At 39.7% G+C, this 15,967-nt stretch overlaps 1 protein-coding gene across 1 annotated transcript in view; it reads right to left on the bottom strand.

Moving 5' to 3' along the window:
• Window positions 1-13,887, bottom strand: part of MED27 (mediator complex subunit 27) — a 237,357-nt gene extending 223,470 nt beyond the window's left edge. The window contains exons 1-2 of the mRNA XM_020973552.2: window positions 13,626-13,887; window positions 8,932-9,076 (exon numbers count right to left, since the gene is read on the bottom strand). Coding sequence (XP_020829211.1) covers window positions 8,932-9,076; window positions 13,626-13,828 — 348 coding nt within the window. The 5' untranslated portion in view covers window positions 13,829-13,887. The remainder of the gene's footprint in view (window positions 1-8,931; window positions 9,077-13,625) is intronic.
• Window positions 13,888-15,967: the final 2,080 nt, after the last annotated feature.

The following is a 15,967-nucleotide window of genomic DNA, read 5'->3' as shown; positions in this document are numbered from 1 at the left end:
ATTATCAAAGGAATACTTTATAGAACCTAATAAAATGATAACAAAATTAATTTGGAAAAACAAAAGAACAAAAATATTAAGGTAAATGAAGAAATGACAAAGGGGATTTCAGACCTTAAATTGCATTCTGGTAGAGGTTTAAAAAATCGAGGGGTAGATCAAGGGAACAGATTAGACAAGGAAACATAAGAAACAATGGAACTCATTAAACCAATGTTCCATAAAATGAAAAGCAGAAATAACTCAGAAAGGAACTCCCTATTTGAACAAAAGTTCTAGGAAAACCAGAAAGCCATCTGGCAGGAACTGGGTTTAAATCAACCCTTTATATCATGGTCCAGAGTACATTCTAAATGGACAGATCGCCTCAACATTAAAGATCATACTATAAATAATTAGAAAAGAAGCAAATTATATTTCTCACAGCTATGGATAGGAGATGTATTCTTAACCAAACAAGGGAAAGAGACAATTATAAAAGATAAAAAACATAACTTTCAGCAAATGAAACTGAAAAGCTTCTGCATAAATGAAATTAATGCACCTAAGAATGAAAAGAACTAAATGGGAAAAAAATCTTTGTGTCAAATTTCTCTGACAAGGATTTGATTTCCCAGATATATAAACAACTAACAAATAGATACAAAACCAAAAGCCATTTCCCAATTGATAAGTGGTCAAAGAATATGAATAAGTAATTCTCAAAAGAAGAATTGCAAACTATTAACAACCACAGGAAACTCTTCAAATCACTTATTATAAGAGAAATGCAAATCAAAACAACCCTGAAGTTTCAATTCACACCCTGCAAATTGGCAAAGCTGCTAAAAGATGTAAACAGGTAATGTTAGAGGGGTTGTGGGAAGACAGGTACACTGATAAATCACTAGTACTGTTGTGATTTGGTACAATCATTTAGGAAAGCAATTTCAAATTATGCAAAAAATTGACTAAAATGTCCACAGCCTTTGAATCAGAGATTCTATTACTGGGCTTTTGATAAGGCCTTTGATAAGAAAATCCCTATTTACACAAAAATATTTATAATAGCACTTTTTGTGATACCAAAGAATTTAAAACAAATTCCCCATCAATTGGGGAATGGTTAAACAAATTGTGGTACATGAACATAATGGAATAATACTGTTCTGTAAGAAATAATGCATGTGATACAGAGATACATGAAGAGATCTACATGAACCTACGCAGATGGAAATAAGCATAGTGAGGAAAACAATATACACAATGACCACAATGATGTAAACAGAAAAGAACACATACAAAGTGAATGGTGTAAAATTATAAAGAACAAGCATGGCTCAAAGTAAGACAGATTAAAGGACACTCCTGCCCTATCCCTTTGAAAAGGTAAGAGGTCCACAAGTACTGCACATTGAACATATTTTCAGACTTTTTCAATGTACTGATCAGTTATGTTGTTTTTCCTCTTCTTTTTTTTTGCCTTTAAAATACTTTTTATTGGGGCAGGTAGGTGGTGCAGTGGATAGAGCTCCAGCCTTGGAGTCAGGAGGACCGAGTTCTAATCCAGACTCAGACACTTGACACTTACTAGCTGTATGACTCTGGGCAAGTCACTTAACCCCGACTGTCTCACCCAAAAAAAACCCAACAACTTTTTGTTATATGGAATGGTTCTCTGGAAAGAACAGGAGGAGGGATACTGGGGGAAACTATAGAAGAAAAGAAACTATATCAATAAAAATGTTTTTTTTAATTTTTAAAGAAAAAATGACTGCCTCAAAAAGTTAAGACCATCTCCAAATATATCTAGCTTCCCTAACAATTTGTTATGAATTTGTCATATACTAATTGATCTAAGCCTCTCTTTAGTGTATTTGTATTTTCAACCTGTATCACCTCTGGGACTACTTTATCTTTTGAAATTCCATTTACAATAACAATAAACTTTTGCATGATTTCACATTTATAATTTATATCAAATTGCTTGCCTTTTCAACAGGTGGTGGTACAAGAGGGAAGGAGAGAATCTAGAACCTCCCCCAAAAAATTTTAATTAATATTAAAATGAAGTATAATTTTTTTAAAAGATAACAAAATAGATTAAATATTGAAGAATCAACCCACTATGACAGAAAGGATTTGTATATATGCAACTATAAAACAATTTTCATTAAACAAAGGATTATCTACATAAGAGAAATACTCAATGTTCCTATCTAGGCTGTGCCAATACAGTAAAAATATACTTCTGAAATTAATACATAGTTAATGCTATACTAATCAAATTATCAAAGAAACACTTTATAGAATCAGTCATATGATGGAATAAAAAGTCAAGAATATCTAGCAAAATAATGAGGAAAAAAGTAGAAATGAAAAGAGTTTGATACGACCAGCTCTCAAATTTTATCATAAAGCAGTGATTGTCAAAACTGGCTGGTATTCACTAAAACAAATAGAAGAGCTGATCAATGAAGCAAATCAGACAAGTAAGAGTTAGAAATAGTAGTCTTTGATAAACTAAGAATATACAATTATTGGAAAAGAACTCATTATTCAGTAAAAGCTGCTGGCAAAGAGAGTTATTTAGCAGGACACAGGTATAAGTCATCACCTTGAATCATTTTATGGACCAGGCCTGTGATTTCATTGATCTAGGGAACTCTCAGTAAGGAAATTCCTTCTTCTAATGCAGAGTAGAACTTGCTCTCCAAACTAGTCGAAGAGCTTTGCACAGGGCACTGAAAGGTGAAGGGACCTTTTAGAGAGCCGGTCAGGTCAAAGCCAAGCAGAGTCAGGTAGGACTTGAAGGCAAATTATCTTTTATTTCAAGTCAACTCTTGATATACTATGCCATGTTACCTCAGCTTATCATATAAAAATTTCCAAATGGGTAAATGAGGCAAATTTTAAAAGTCATACTATTAAAAAGTTAGAGGAAAATGGAAAATTAGCTCCCACAGCTGAGGATAGGGAACCAAATTTGCACGCAACTACAACACAAAGAATATTATAAAAGACAAAATTGAGTTATTTTGATTTTATGAACATAAAACAAGGTCTTGAACAAACAAATATTGCTAAAATAAGAAGAAAAGCTACGGACTGAAAAAAAATCTTTGATAAAACTTCTTTGATAAAAGTATTACATCCAAAATCTACAGAAATGGAACACAAGTCTCTGGGTAGGGGAATCATTCTCTAATAAGTTATTCAAAAGGTATAAGTGGTCAAAGGACATGAACAATTTGCAAAAGAAGAAAAGTAAACAATCATCTACAGTCTTAATGAAAATTAGAACAGTGTTGAAGTATTACTTCACACCTATCAAATTATCAAAAATTAAAAAAAAAAAGATGAGTATTTTCCAAAGTGTTAGTAGAGTACATGGTAGGCAAACAGAACACTAATACATTTCTGAGTAGAGCCGTTAATTTGACAACAGAAAAGATTTTTTTTCTATCAAAGTATCCAAAGCGGTGTTAATTGTTTGGCTGCTTGGTCTGGACCAGGAGTTTCACCAGTGTAAGGAACAAGTAAATTGCCCCCACCAAAGCAGATTAGCAAAGGTACTGCAATTTATATTTAGAGAGCTGCCCAGGTCACACAGCTGAACTCGTCAGAGGTGGGACATGAATCCAAGTCTTCCTATAAGCTCAACATTACACCCACTATGGCTGATTCTCAGCACTACTTGTAATTACAAAAAAAAGAAACAAAATCCAGTGATTGGAGAATGGCTGAACAAATGGTGGCATATGAATGGAATATTACTACACCACACAAGACAAAGAACACAAAGGATCTAAAGAAATATAGGAAGGCTTGTACGAGTAACAAAAAGTTAACAACTTCTATTCACATAGTACTTCCCATGATCATAGCTTCACCTAGAAAGGATCATAGGGGTCACTGAGTCCAGGCCCCTCATTTTACGAAGGAGGTGCTTGCTCTAGATCGCACAGTGAATCAGTGGAAGAGTTCAGATGGAGCTCAGGCCTTCCAAATTCTCAGTCCAAGCTTTACTCACTACACACTGCCCCTTCACAGTGAGGAAAGCAAAACAAAAAAAGCAACACACCATTACAACAACTGAGGCAGGAAGACCTGAGTTCAAATCCAGCCTCGGGCACTTACTAGCTGTGTGATACTGGGCAAATCACTTAACCTCTGTTCCCCTCAGTCTACTCAACTGTAAAATAGGGATAACAATAGCACCCACTTCCCAGGATTGCTGAGATAAACTCACTTAATAAATGTTTGCTTTCTTCCTTCCTCAATTTTGTAGAGGGACACAACTTTAAATAACAGAATTCAGATGAAAAACAAGCTATGACATTGGTACTAACTTATAAAGTATATACCCTTCCTTTCTGTAAAAAAGTAAGAAAAGCTATTAAAAAAATGTAGGTTTTACTATCACCTAATTCTTGTTTACTTAATTCTTGTAGGTGTTTGGGGCAATTTAACTGGGACTATACTGGGGGGGAGAGGAGGTCTTCATGATGTGTGAAAATCAACCAATCAGGTGCTTACTAAGTGCCCAGTACTGTGCCAAGCATAGAGGATAAAAAGAAAGGCAAGAACAGCCGGTAGAAACAATAAAATTTATCAACAACAAATTTTTTTAAATACCTTCTCACACTCTAAAGCATCATCCTTAATTATCCTGGGATTTTGTAAATCATTCCATTTTCAGCTTGTCCTCAAAACTGCAGGAAAAGACTTAAATGTAACAGTTTCAACATGATGGCAGAGTTCTTTGCTTTGAAAGTGATATTCTCTCCATTCAATGCCAATTATCCCAGAAACTCCCCTGCTTCTACCACAACCAACTTTAGCCAAATGAAACATTAATGTAGGTAGCTTTCATTACCAGAGTCTGAAATGGACAATCAGTAGGGTCTAAAAATTCTGAACAACTCAAGACAGGTCCCTACCAATGGAATGTGTGGCCTAGGATAAATCACCTACCTGCATGCCCACTGCCCCAAATGCTCTCACTTTAAAACCTGTAAAACTGGATTAAAGTGATCATCGAGTTCAATACTGAAAGGGAAACGGGAGTCTAAAAGGTAGTCAGAAGGCTGCCAGTGGAAGGCAGCATCTTTGTCCCCACTGCTTTGCTTTCCTGGTAGCTTTCTGTTGTCCTTGTTTGGAGTCAGGTTGATTGCAGGGCTGAGAGTCTCAGCCCTTTTTTAGCACCAGTGGGTAAGTCATTTTCCTCCTGAGCAGTCAGTATCCATGAACCCTGGCTCTGGTGGTAAGGATGTGCACATCAATCATTACATGCATTTTGTACACCAGTGTATTCTTTTTTTTTCCTTAATAGTATTTTTTTCCAATTACATGTAAAGATAATTTTCAACATTCATTTTGGTAAAATTTTGAATTCCAAATTTTTCTCCCTGCGTCCCTTCCCTCCCTCCTCCCCAAGACAGCAAGCAATCTGATATAGGTTATACACGTATCATATATGTTAAACACATTTCCACATTAGTCATGTTGTGAAAGAAGAATCAGAACAAAAGGGAAAAACCACAAGAAAAGAAAAAAAAAGTAAAAGTAGTATGCTTCACATTTGCATTCAGACTCCATAGTTCTTTCTCTGGGCATGGACAGCATTTTCCACCACAGTCTTTTGAAATTATCTTGGATCACTGTATTGCTGAGAATCATTGCACAATGTTGCCACTGCTGTGTACAATGTATACCAACATATTCTAAAAGAATACCTTTATGGCTGAAGAGCAACACTGGCCTTCTTGTAGCTCTTGAACCCAATGTTCCATCTCCTACCTCCATACCTTTGCACTGGCTGTGCCCCATGCCTAGAATGCTCTCCCACCTCACTTCTTCCTTACAGCTTCCTTGGCTTCCTTCAAGAGTCAGAGCTAATCCTTGCCTTCTGAAAGAGGCCTTTCCCAGTATCCACCCTCCTTCCCTATCCACCTCACCCGTCCACCTTCCCTCAGAAACTACCTCCCATTTATACCATTTATTCTTTATGTACAAAGTTGTTAACTTGTTGTCTCCCCATTAGAATGTGAGCTCCTTGAGGGCAAAGACCTGTTATTGCCTTTCTTCATACCCCCAGTGCTTAGCATAGTACCTGGCACATAAGAAGTGCTTTTTGACTGATTGACCCAAAAAGTCACAAAATTTTAGAACTTGAAAGGACCTTGCAAATCATCTCATTCCAACTCTTATTTGCAGAGTACAGAATTTTATAAATTACGCCTAGAAAAGTTAAGTGACTTGCCTAAAGTCACATAGCTAGCAAAGAACAATGGACTGGTACAGTGGAAAGAAGGCTGGCTGTGGAGGTGCTCTCACTTATCTGTTTGAACTTGGGTAAATCACTTAGCCTACGGAGGCCTCAATTGCCTCAAATGTCAAATAAGGGAGCTATACCAGATAATCTCCAAGGTTCTGCCCAGCTAAGATAAGAACAATGGATTTAAACCAGGTTTTGAATTTCAGCTCTAATATTTACTACCTGTAAAACCTAGAGGAAGTACCTTAACTTTTATGGGCCTCAGTTTCCTCATCTGTAATAATAACTTATGTGGAATTAGACGAGATGATTTCTAAGTTACCTTCTAGCTCTAAAACCAATGATCCCATGAACTAGTATCAGAGAAATTCCAAGAAGAAAACACTACAACCAGAAGAAACGAAGATACAACTAGCCTTCCACATAAATGTGGAGCTGCAGGAAAGAGAATGGGAAAAAAAGAGCTCACTAGCAAGTTAAAGCCAAAGGAATTCCTCTTGTTACTGCCACCTCCATGCCTGTCCTAGCTACTGACTCTCCTACAGGCAGTTGTTTTTCTAAGACTACCTAAAGCATCATACACGCTTAAACTTAAATCCTATACAATACAACTCTGGAGCAAAGCAAAACATCTTCTCACGCCTAAAAAGGGGTTAGTGCAGTGTTTCTTTCTTGAGACATTTTTGTTATTTTAAAACTACCCAAGTTCCCTTCCACTGTTTTCCTAAGATCTATGCCATAAGACTAACTCCTAAGCGTACATTTCTCACCTGGCTGCCCTCCTCCATGCTCATTATTGGGATAACCTCATCATCCTGCAAGATCTCATCAGCCCTGGGCCTCCACCCCCTCACTACCCTCAGTTTCTCTAATTGGAGGGTAGGGCCATGACTTCCAAACCTCCATTTCAAAGAGAGGGCTCAGCTCAAGATATCTCATTTCTCACCTGACTGCACTGCTCCACAATTCTTCTGAGGACAATACCTACCAAGCCCCTTTCCAGCTTCTTTTTGCATGTTGTCTTCCCCCACTAGACTGTAAACTCCTTGAGGGCAGGGACTGGATGTGGATGTGATTAGCATTTTCCAGTGCTTGCTACACAGGAGGGGCTTAATAAAAATTTACTGACAAGTGGATCACGAACTATCATCCCTCTCATACTGGGTCCAAGACTGACCGGCTGTATAAGAAGTGGAAATGGAGGGGAAGTCCACTAATTGGGAAATAGCTGAATAAGTTATGGTATATGATTTTGACAGAATACTACTATGCTACAACAAATGATAAGCAGGACGGTTTCAGAAAAATCTAGGAAAACTTATATCAACTAATGCAAAGTGAAGTGAGCAGAACCAGAACACTGTATACAGTAATAGCAATATTATGATAATGATCAATTAGCTACTCTGTTCAAGACAATAATTCAAGACAGTTCCAAAGGACCCATGATAAATTATGCTATCCAACTTCAGAGAGAGATCTGATGAACTCTGAGTGCAGACCAAAGTATACTTTTTTCACTTTCTTTATCTTTCTTGCTTTTTTAAAGTTTATTTATCTTTGGGTTTTTTCTTTTTGTAACATGGCTGATACAGAAATAGGTTTTGCATGACTTTACATGTATAAATGATATCATATTGCCTGCCTTCTCAGTGAGTGGAAAAGGGGTGGGAAAGAGGGAGAGAATATGGAACTCAAAATTCTTAAAAATGAATACTAAAGGAGCAGCTAGATGGCGCAGTGGATAGAGCTCCAGCCTTGGAATCAGGAGGACCTGAGTTCAAATCCAGCCTCAGACATTTGACACTTACCAGCTGTATGACCCGGGCAAGTCACTTAACTCCTACTGCCTTACCAAAAAGAAAAAAAAAGAATGCTAAAAATGAATATTTAATTTTTTTTTAAAAGACTGACCTGCCATAGGGAAAACTGTGCTCTAAGTACGCTACAATGACATTCTAAAGAAGAGCCTCTATTACCAGAAGAAAACTCAAAATAAATAAACATGTAAGCCACATAACATATAGACCAAAACTATTCTCTTTCATTAAATGGTGATCACAATACTTTTCAATCTCAACCTAACATATTATTACTTTTAGAGATGTTCTGAAACTTCCAAATATGGAGATCTTTAAAAACATAAGTTACACATTATCAGTAAGTAAGGACTTTTATTTTCTTATAGCTTTTGTCTAGATTTCCTTTTTGCTCCTATCTCATTCTGGTTGTATCATATTTATTTGTACACATGCCATAGCCACCTCTACCCACTCAAATTAGATTGTAATCTGCTGGAGGGAAAGGACTTTGTTGTTCTCTACTCTATAGCTCTGCTCATCACCATATATTGCATAGATCAGGTGTTAAATAAATGTTTATTAAAGTTAAATGACATACTATCCAATTCTAAGTTGAATCAAAAAGTTAATATAGCACACCTTCACATTTTCCATCAAAAGATAATACTAGGAAGGGCAGCTAGGTAGCACAGTGGATAGACTGCCGGCCCTAGAGTCAGGAGGACCTGAGTTCAAATCCAGCCTCAGACACATAACACTAGCTGTGTGACTCTAGGCAAGTCACTTAACTCCAGTTGCCTCATCCAAAAAAAAAAAACCCAATACTAACAATATTGACTAGTGTGATATATGTAGAAGTTTTTCTTTTACCTTGTTCGACCACTTATACGCTTGAAGAAGCTGGCTATAGAGAGGAGTCTTGTCCTGAACAGGATCTAGGCTTAACAATCCACTATTATGGAGAGGGTGGTTCTCAGATGGCTTGCCTACCAAGTTACTCAGACGCTCCAGTTCACTAAAAAAATGAAAGGAAGAAAAATCAATTATAAGAGCCATTCCCCAACATGTGAACAGTCAAAGGATATAACCAAAGAGTTTCCTGAAAAAAAAATGAGTGATCCATCATCATAGGGAAAAAAGTGCTCCAAATCATTAGAAAAACTGACATTTCACCTCACATCCAAAAAAATGTAAAGAAAAACAACACTTAAAGGTGTCACAGAATAATAGATTTAAAGGTGGAAGAGGTTCTAGAAGTTAATTTTTCCAACTTCCTCATTTCACAGATGAGAAAATAAACTTAAGTTAAATAATTTGCCAAAAGTTATATAATAGTATAGTCAGGATTTGAACTCAGATCCCTCTGGCACCAAATCTAGTACTCCTCCACTGCACCACAACGCCATCAATGCAATAACTAATCTTCAACCCCAGGGTTAAAGGGGTGAAATATGCCTCCTTCCTCCTGATGGAAAGGTGGGGGGCTACAGGTGTAGCAAGAGGCATGTGCCTGGCTCACAATCAACACTTAATAAATGTCTGTTGACTGAACGAAAGACAATGTCACACATGGATGGATGGATGGATGGATGGATGGATGGATGGATGGATGTTTCGCCTAACTACCTTGCTACAAGAGACAGTTTGAAGGGGGAAGGTGAAGAATGTGGAATTGGAAAGTAAAACCAATGTTTTTCTTAAAAAGTATTAATAAAAAGAATTTTTAAAGTTTTAAAAACCAAAGAAAATCATTTCTTCCAGATTATGTTTAAATTCCAAAACGGATCCACTATAGTCGAGGATAAAAACTGATGTGTTGTCTCATGATTTCTCAGAACAGGAATAAGTAGATTTGGAGAGTTTATAAAGGTTCGAGACAATCAAAATAACATGTAAGTGGAGATTAGTTCACACGGAGGTTGTTGTTCGGCCTTTGTTCCCTGACATCAGGGAGGGGATGCCATGACTTGCAAGTGAATTGGATATAAGTGAGGGAGGGCTGGGCAAAGTCACCAGCCTCACTTTATCCTCAGGAGCCACCTGGGCCCAGTGGTGAGATACAGATCAGGATGACTGGAGACGGCCCTGGATGCAGTGGGAAATCTTGGTCTTTTTAAACTAAGGTCTTTAAAGGTCTCAGCGTGACTGAGGCAACGCCCATTCAGCGATTAAGGCTAGTAAGAACTGAGGTAGAGAACAGCCTCTTTGACCTAGTCAAAGAAAAAAAAATCAATCTAGGAGGGGAAGACCCTCAGGGTTTCTGGCCAAAACAGAAACAATTGTTATTTACATTGACTCTGAGCCAGTCAGGGCCCAAACAATGATCAAGTAGAGCTTGGTCTAGGACCTACTGTCGACCAATCAATGACAGCCAGAGAGATTTGGCTTTAAATCTCAGTCCTTAAGGGGAAAAGGGTTTCTGAGATTAAAATTTATATTCCTTTGGGCAGAGCACCTGAAGGTAAGGGTATCATACCCTATGTGGACAGAGTTTACAGCAAGGTTTTTTGATTCAGTTGTGTCATTCCTAAAAAGAGAAAATTTAAAAGCCCTTCAACCAGTAATGTGGCCACACAAATGAAGAATTTAATGACTTTTCTAAATTTCCATTTGAAGGAAAAATGAACTTCTTAGATTCAGTAATCATCAAACCTCTCTTCTAACCACCAAGCTTGCATCTCTACCTGCCTACTGGACATCTTGAACTGGATGTCCTAAGGGCACTTCAACTCAATATGTCCAAAACTGAACTCATCTATCCCCCCAAACCCTCCCCTCTCCCCACCTTCCTTATTACCACTGAGGGCACCACCATTCCCCCAGTCACCCAGACTGATAACCCAAGGTGTAATCCTCTACCCTTCTCTCCCTCCAACAAATCCATTGCCAATTCTTATTGATTCTACCTGTATAACATCTCTTATATATAACCCCCATCTTTCCTATGACAATGCCACAATCCTGTTGTGGGTCCCTCACCATTTCACACCTGGCCTTTTGCAAAAGCTTGTGGATTGGTCTCCCTACCTCAAGACTCTCCCTATTCCAGTCCATCCTCCACACTTAGCTGTCAAAATGATCTTCTAAAAGTTCAGATCTGACTATGTGTCACCACTCCCAATTCAATGAACTCCAGTGACTCCCTATCACCTCCAGAATCAAATACAAAATCCTCTGCTTGGCTTTTAAAGCCCTTCATAATCTGCCCCTCACTCAGAGTGTTAAGCCTGGAGTCAGGAAGATCTGAGTTCAAATCCAGCCATATAGACAAATGTTGGCTGTGTGACCTTGTCTGCCTCAGTTTCCTCTACTGTAAAATGGAGATAATAGCTCCTACCTCACCGGTTTGATGTGAGGATCAAATGAAATAATATTTGTAAAGCACTTAGTACAGTGCCTGTTATATAGCATACATGATATTAATGCTTATTTCCTTCCCCCACACACCAGCACTTTACACATACTCTATGATCCTGTAACACTGGCCCCTTTGCTGTTCCTCAAACAAGGTACTCTGTTTCTCAGTTCCGGCCATTTTCACTGGCAGTCCCCCACATCTGAAATTCTCTCACTCCCCATCTGCACCTCCTGGCTTCCCTGACTTCCTTCAAGTATCAGCTAAAATCCCACCTTCTACAAGACTTTCCCAATACTCCTTAATGCTAGTGCCTTCCTGGAAATCATCTCTAACTTATCCTATATACATACTCTTTGTACAGAGTTGTTTGCATGTTTCAAGCCTTTCTTTGTATTTCCAGAACATGGCAAAGTGCCTGACACATAGTGAGTGCTTCATAAGGGCTTGTTCACTTCAATTGGCTTGAATTTATAAATGTGGCACAACAATCTCTGCACTAATAGTTTAGAGACCAATATAAATATTCAATTTGACAGAGCAGCAAACACCTGAATAAATGATGACTATTTATTACTTGTATAATGCCAGACATACATAGGATGTTTTTCACAGATGGTAAATCTTAACAAAACATAGAACAAATAAGATAAACAAGTAGAATGAAGAAAACACCAACAAGGTGGTGTAGATGTAAAATGAAGGCACTTTAATGTCCCCTAGAACTAACCACACCACACAAAGTAATCCAATAGCATAAGCAGCTTCCAAAAGTAAGTATTCTGAAGGGATAGTCCCAAACAGCTAAGAAAAGCCTCTCTAGGTATAGGCACCAATGCCTTTTTCACTAGAAAGTCCCAAATATTATCCTTGGCACCACTGCATAAGGATTTATGGATAACAGTTGCAGAAAGGGTCAAAACAAACATCTCAAACTTCACACCATGGTGCATGTCACAGCATCCTGAACTTAACAAACAAAATCAACCTTAGGGAAAGTAAATGGAAGATGAAGAAAGAAAGAAAAGCATTCCCTCACACTAGTAAAGTATTAACTGGCACTGTGCCAAAAAACAAAAACAAATAACAAAAAAACAGTGAATTTCTGTGGGAGGGGAGTGTGTTTGTCTGGCTTTCCCCCAAAAAAAGGAACACCAGCCACTTAGTGAAAAACTGATGTACCCATCCTTTGGCCTCCTCCTCTATCCCACCTCCTCCTTCCATCTGGTTGCTAAGGAAACAAAGCTGCAACAACCAAAAAAAAAGCTAGCCTTCAAACCATAAGACCATAAGATGAGCTGCTCTGCCTACCTCACAGAATTGCTGTGAAGATGAAATATGCAACTGAAATCAGTAAAGCACTAAATGGATGTAAGGTATTATCAGAACTGTTAGAAGTAAACTCCCAAACCTAGCCTTCCTAGAGAGACAGACAGACAGACAGACAGTCAGGCCTTCATAGATGAAAGAGCACTATATTCCTGGAGAAGGAAGTGGAAACCATCCCTGAAAGGGGAACAGGAGGTAAGAGACAGAGACAGTATGGTGTAGTAGAAAGGGCAATAAACCAATAAACAAGCATTTATGAAGGTCCTATTTTGTGTCAGGCACTGGAGCTGGAGTCAGAGAATCTGGGTTTTGAATCCTGCCTCTGCCATTATCTGTGCGACCTTTTGGGAAGTCACTTAATATTTCTGGCCCTCACTTTGCTCATATCCAAGGTCCCTATATCCTATAATTGGCACTGACTAATTCCTATGGGAAACACATCAGAACCTGTGAAAAGGGCTGCGACAGGCCAGTTGGAGAAAAAAACAAACAAAATCAACTTAACCAAGCTAGGCCAATTTGGGGAGATAGGATTTGAAAGGGGAATGAATGGAGAAGATGGAAAACAGGCATGAGGGAGCCCAGTTTTTGGAGCAGTGGGAAAGGAGATCCACATGGGGGCAGGGGAGAATGTCCGTGGGGAAAGCGGAAGGAGAGGCAGTGGGAAGGGGGCAGACGGGCAGGAGCAGCTGGGGGGCTCTGCCCGTCCAGGACGGGCGGGGCCCGGTTTGGGGAAGTGGGGAGAGGGCTGAGGTCCTGCAAAGACCTCATTGGCCAGGGAAGGCAAGGTGCCCGAGGCTCGGCCGGCGCTGGTGATGAGCCTCGGGGGCCCGGCGTGTGCGGCGCAGGGTCAGGCCAGGCCCGACGGGAGGGCACGTACTTGAGGTCCCGATTGACGGAGTGCAGGTGGTCTTGGAAGTGGGCGATGAAGGCCTTCTCCCGGCCCTCCAGCGTCTCCTTGTTCCGCATGCCATCCTTCAGGCAGTCGAATACCCGGCTCACGCTGGAGCGCAGCGCCTGGATGGCGCCAATGGCCTGAGCGAAGGCCTCCAGATTCACCCCGACGTTCAACACATCCGCCATAGCGAACACTACCAGTCTCGGCCTCCGCAAGCCCAGCCGGCTGCCGGGGCGATACACAGCCCGCCGCGCACTCTGATGGCGTCACTCACTGGGCTCGTCCCCCTACGCTCCCGCGGGCCGCTGGGAAATGTAGTTCTCGGGCCACGGTCAGAACGGGCTGTCGGACTCCCGCAAGCAAATGCAGGTGGAATACTCTTTCATAAGACTGGAACTCTAGAGGACCTTTCAGATCATCTAATTCAGCCTTCTCGGTCTACAGATGGAAAAATTGAGGCCCAGGAAATGGGAAGTTATGCATCCAAGATCACACAGATGGGATTTGAAACCTGGTCTTTGACTCCAAATTCAGTTCTCTTCCACTTTGTTGTTGTTCAGTTATGTGACCCCATGGACAATCCATAGGGTTTTTTTGGCAAAGGTATTGGAGCGGTTTACCATTTCCTTCTCCAGTATGTTCCCATTTGGGGAACCTGAGGCAAATAAGAGTTAAGTGACTTGCCCAGAGTCACTCAGCTAGTACGTGTCTAAGGCCCTATTTGAACTCAGATTTTCCTGACTGCAGGCCGGGTACTCGATCCACTGCACCACCTAGCTGCCCCTGTTGTCCACTAGGCCTAGATAACAGAAAATGGTCCAGAAAAAAAGATTAGAGCTGGCAATCAGCAAAATGCATTTGCTCTAAGAAATTAGACTGTAATCTGTGTTTATACTCTGGTATGAGGCGTTGTCTCCATGAATCACTTGAAGTAAGTGATAAAATGCCCAATCAATTTCAAACAGAGGCCTTAGACTAAGTGTGAAAAGTCTTTGACAGCCATTTGATGAAGTGAAATGAGCAGAGAGGAAGCCAGTTCCAGTTGACTAGGGGATTTGGGCATTCTCTCTGAGTCCTATATAGAAGCATGGAGTTAGCTGGGTGTAAATGTGGTGTTCCCTCTAGGGGGAAAAAAAAAAGACATCTGTATTACAATGTGAGGGAACAGCACTATGTAATACAGATGTCTTTTTTTTTCTTTTTCTTTTTTTTTTCCTCCTCATTGGTTTGATCAGGCATATTGGCTCTGGAGTCAGCTAGGCTAGAATCTTTTTCTTTTCTTTTTTTTTTAATATAAATTCATTTATTTTTAGTTTTCAAAATCTTGACCTTGCCACTAAGAAGCTCAGTGATCTTGGACTAGTCATTTCCCTGCTACTCTTTCTTAGACTGCAAATTTATGGGAGAAGGATTAATGTCCAGTAAGTCTGGGAAGACCAGTTAGGACAAGGATGCAAAGGACTTTAAAAACTAAACAGAAGAGTTCACATTTGATTCTAGAGGAAATAGGAAACCATTGGAATTGAATGAGCCTGGGAGTGACACGGTCCTATCTGTGCTTACAATCACTCTGGCTGCAGAAGAGAATATGGACTGAAGTGGGGAGAGGCTTGAGCCAAACTCCTAGAAAAAGCTGTCAGCACTACTGCCTCCACTTTCTTTCACTCATTCCTTAACCTTTCACAGGTTGACTTCCAGCCTCATCATTCAACTGAAACTGCTGTCTCCAAAGTTACCAATGAAATCATAGATAGATAGATAGATAAGTGTATAGGTAGGGCATTTATTAAGAACTTACTATATGCCAAAAACCACACTGAGTGTTGGGAATACAAAGACAAGCAAAGAGCTTGCACGCTAATGGGAGAAGACGATACATATAGAGGGTAGATGGTGGAGAAATCTGGAGAGTTGGGGGAAGAGATAGAAGAGGAGGGAAGGCTGCAGGATTAGAGGCATCTTCCAAATCTTTAATGTAATGGGTTTTTTCAGTCTTCTTTTTTCACAACCTATCTGCTGTATTTGACGCTGTTGACTGCCTTCTTTCCCTGAATATTCTCTTCTTGGGGCTTTCATGACAATAATCTTCCCTGGTTTTTCTCTTACCTGTTTAATCTCTCCTCAGTCTCCTTTGCTGGTTTATTATCCATATCATGCCCTCTAAGTGTAAGTATTGTCCTAGACCCCCAACTCTTCTCTTTCTAAATTCTTTCCCTTAGTGGCCTCATCAACTCACATAGGTTAAATTATAAGGTTATATCCCCAGCCCCACTCTGTCCCCTGTGCTTCAGTCTGGTATCACACATTTCGAACTGAATGTCTTA

Source organism: Phascolarctos cinereus, unplaced genomic scaffold (assembly GCF_003287225.1).
Source record: "Phascolarctos cinereus isolate Bilbo 61053 unplaced genomic scaffold, phaCin_HiC Scaffold_2;HRSCAF=192, whole genome shotgun sequence".
In the NCBI taxonomy this organism is placed as follows: domain Eukaryota; kingdom Metazoa; phylum Chordata; class Mammalia; order Diprotodontia; family Phascolarctidae; genus Phascolarctos; species Phascolarctos cinereus.
This window is presented reverse-complemented; position numbering and strand designations above follow the sequence as displayed.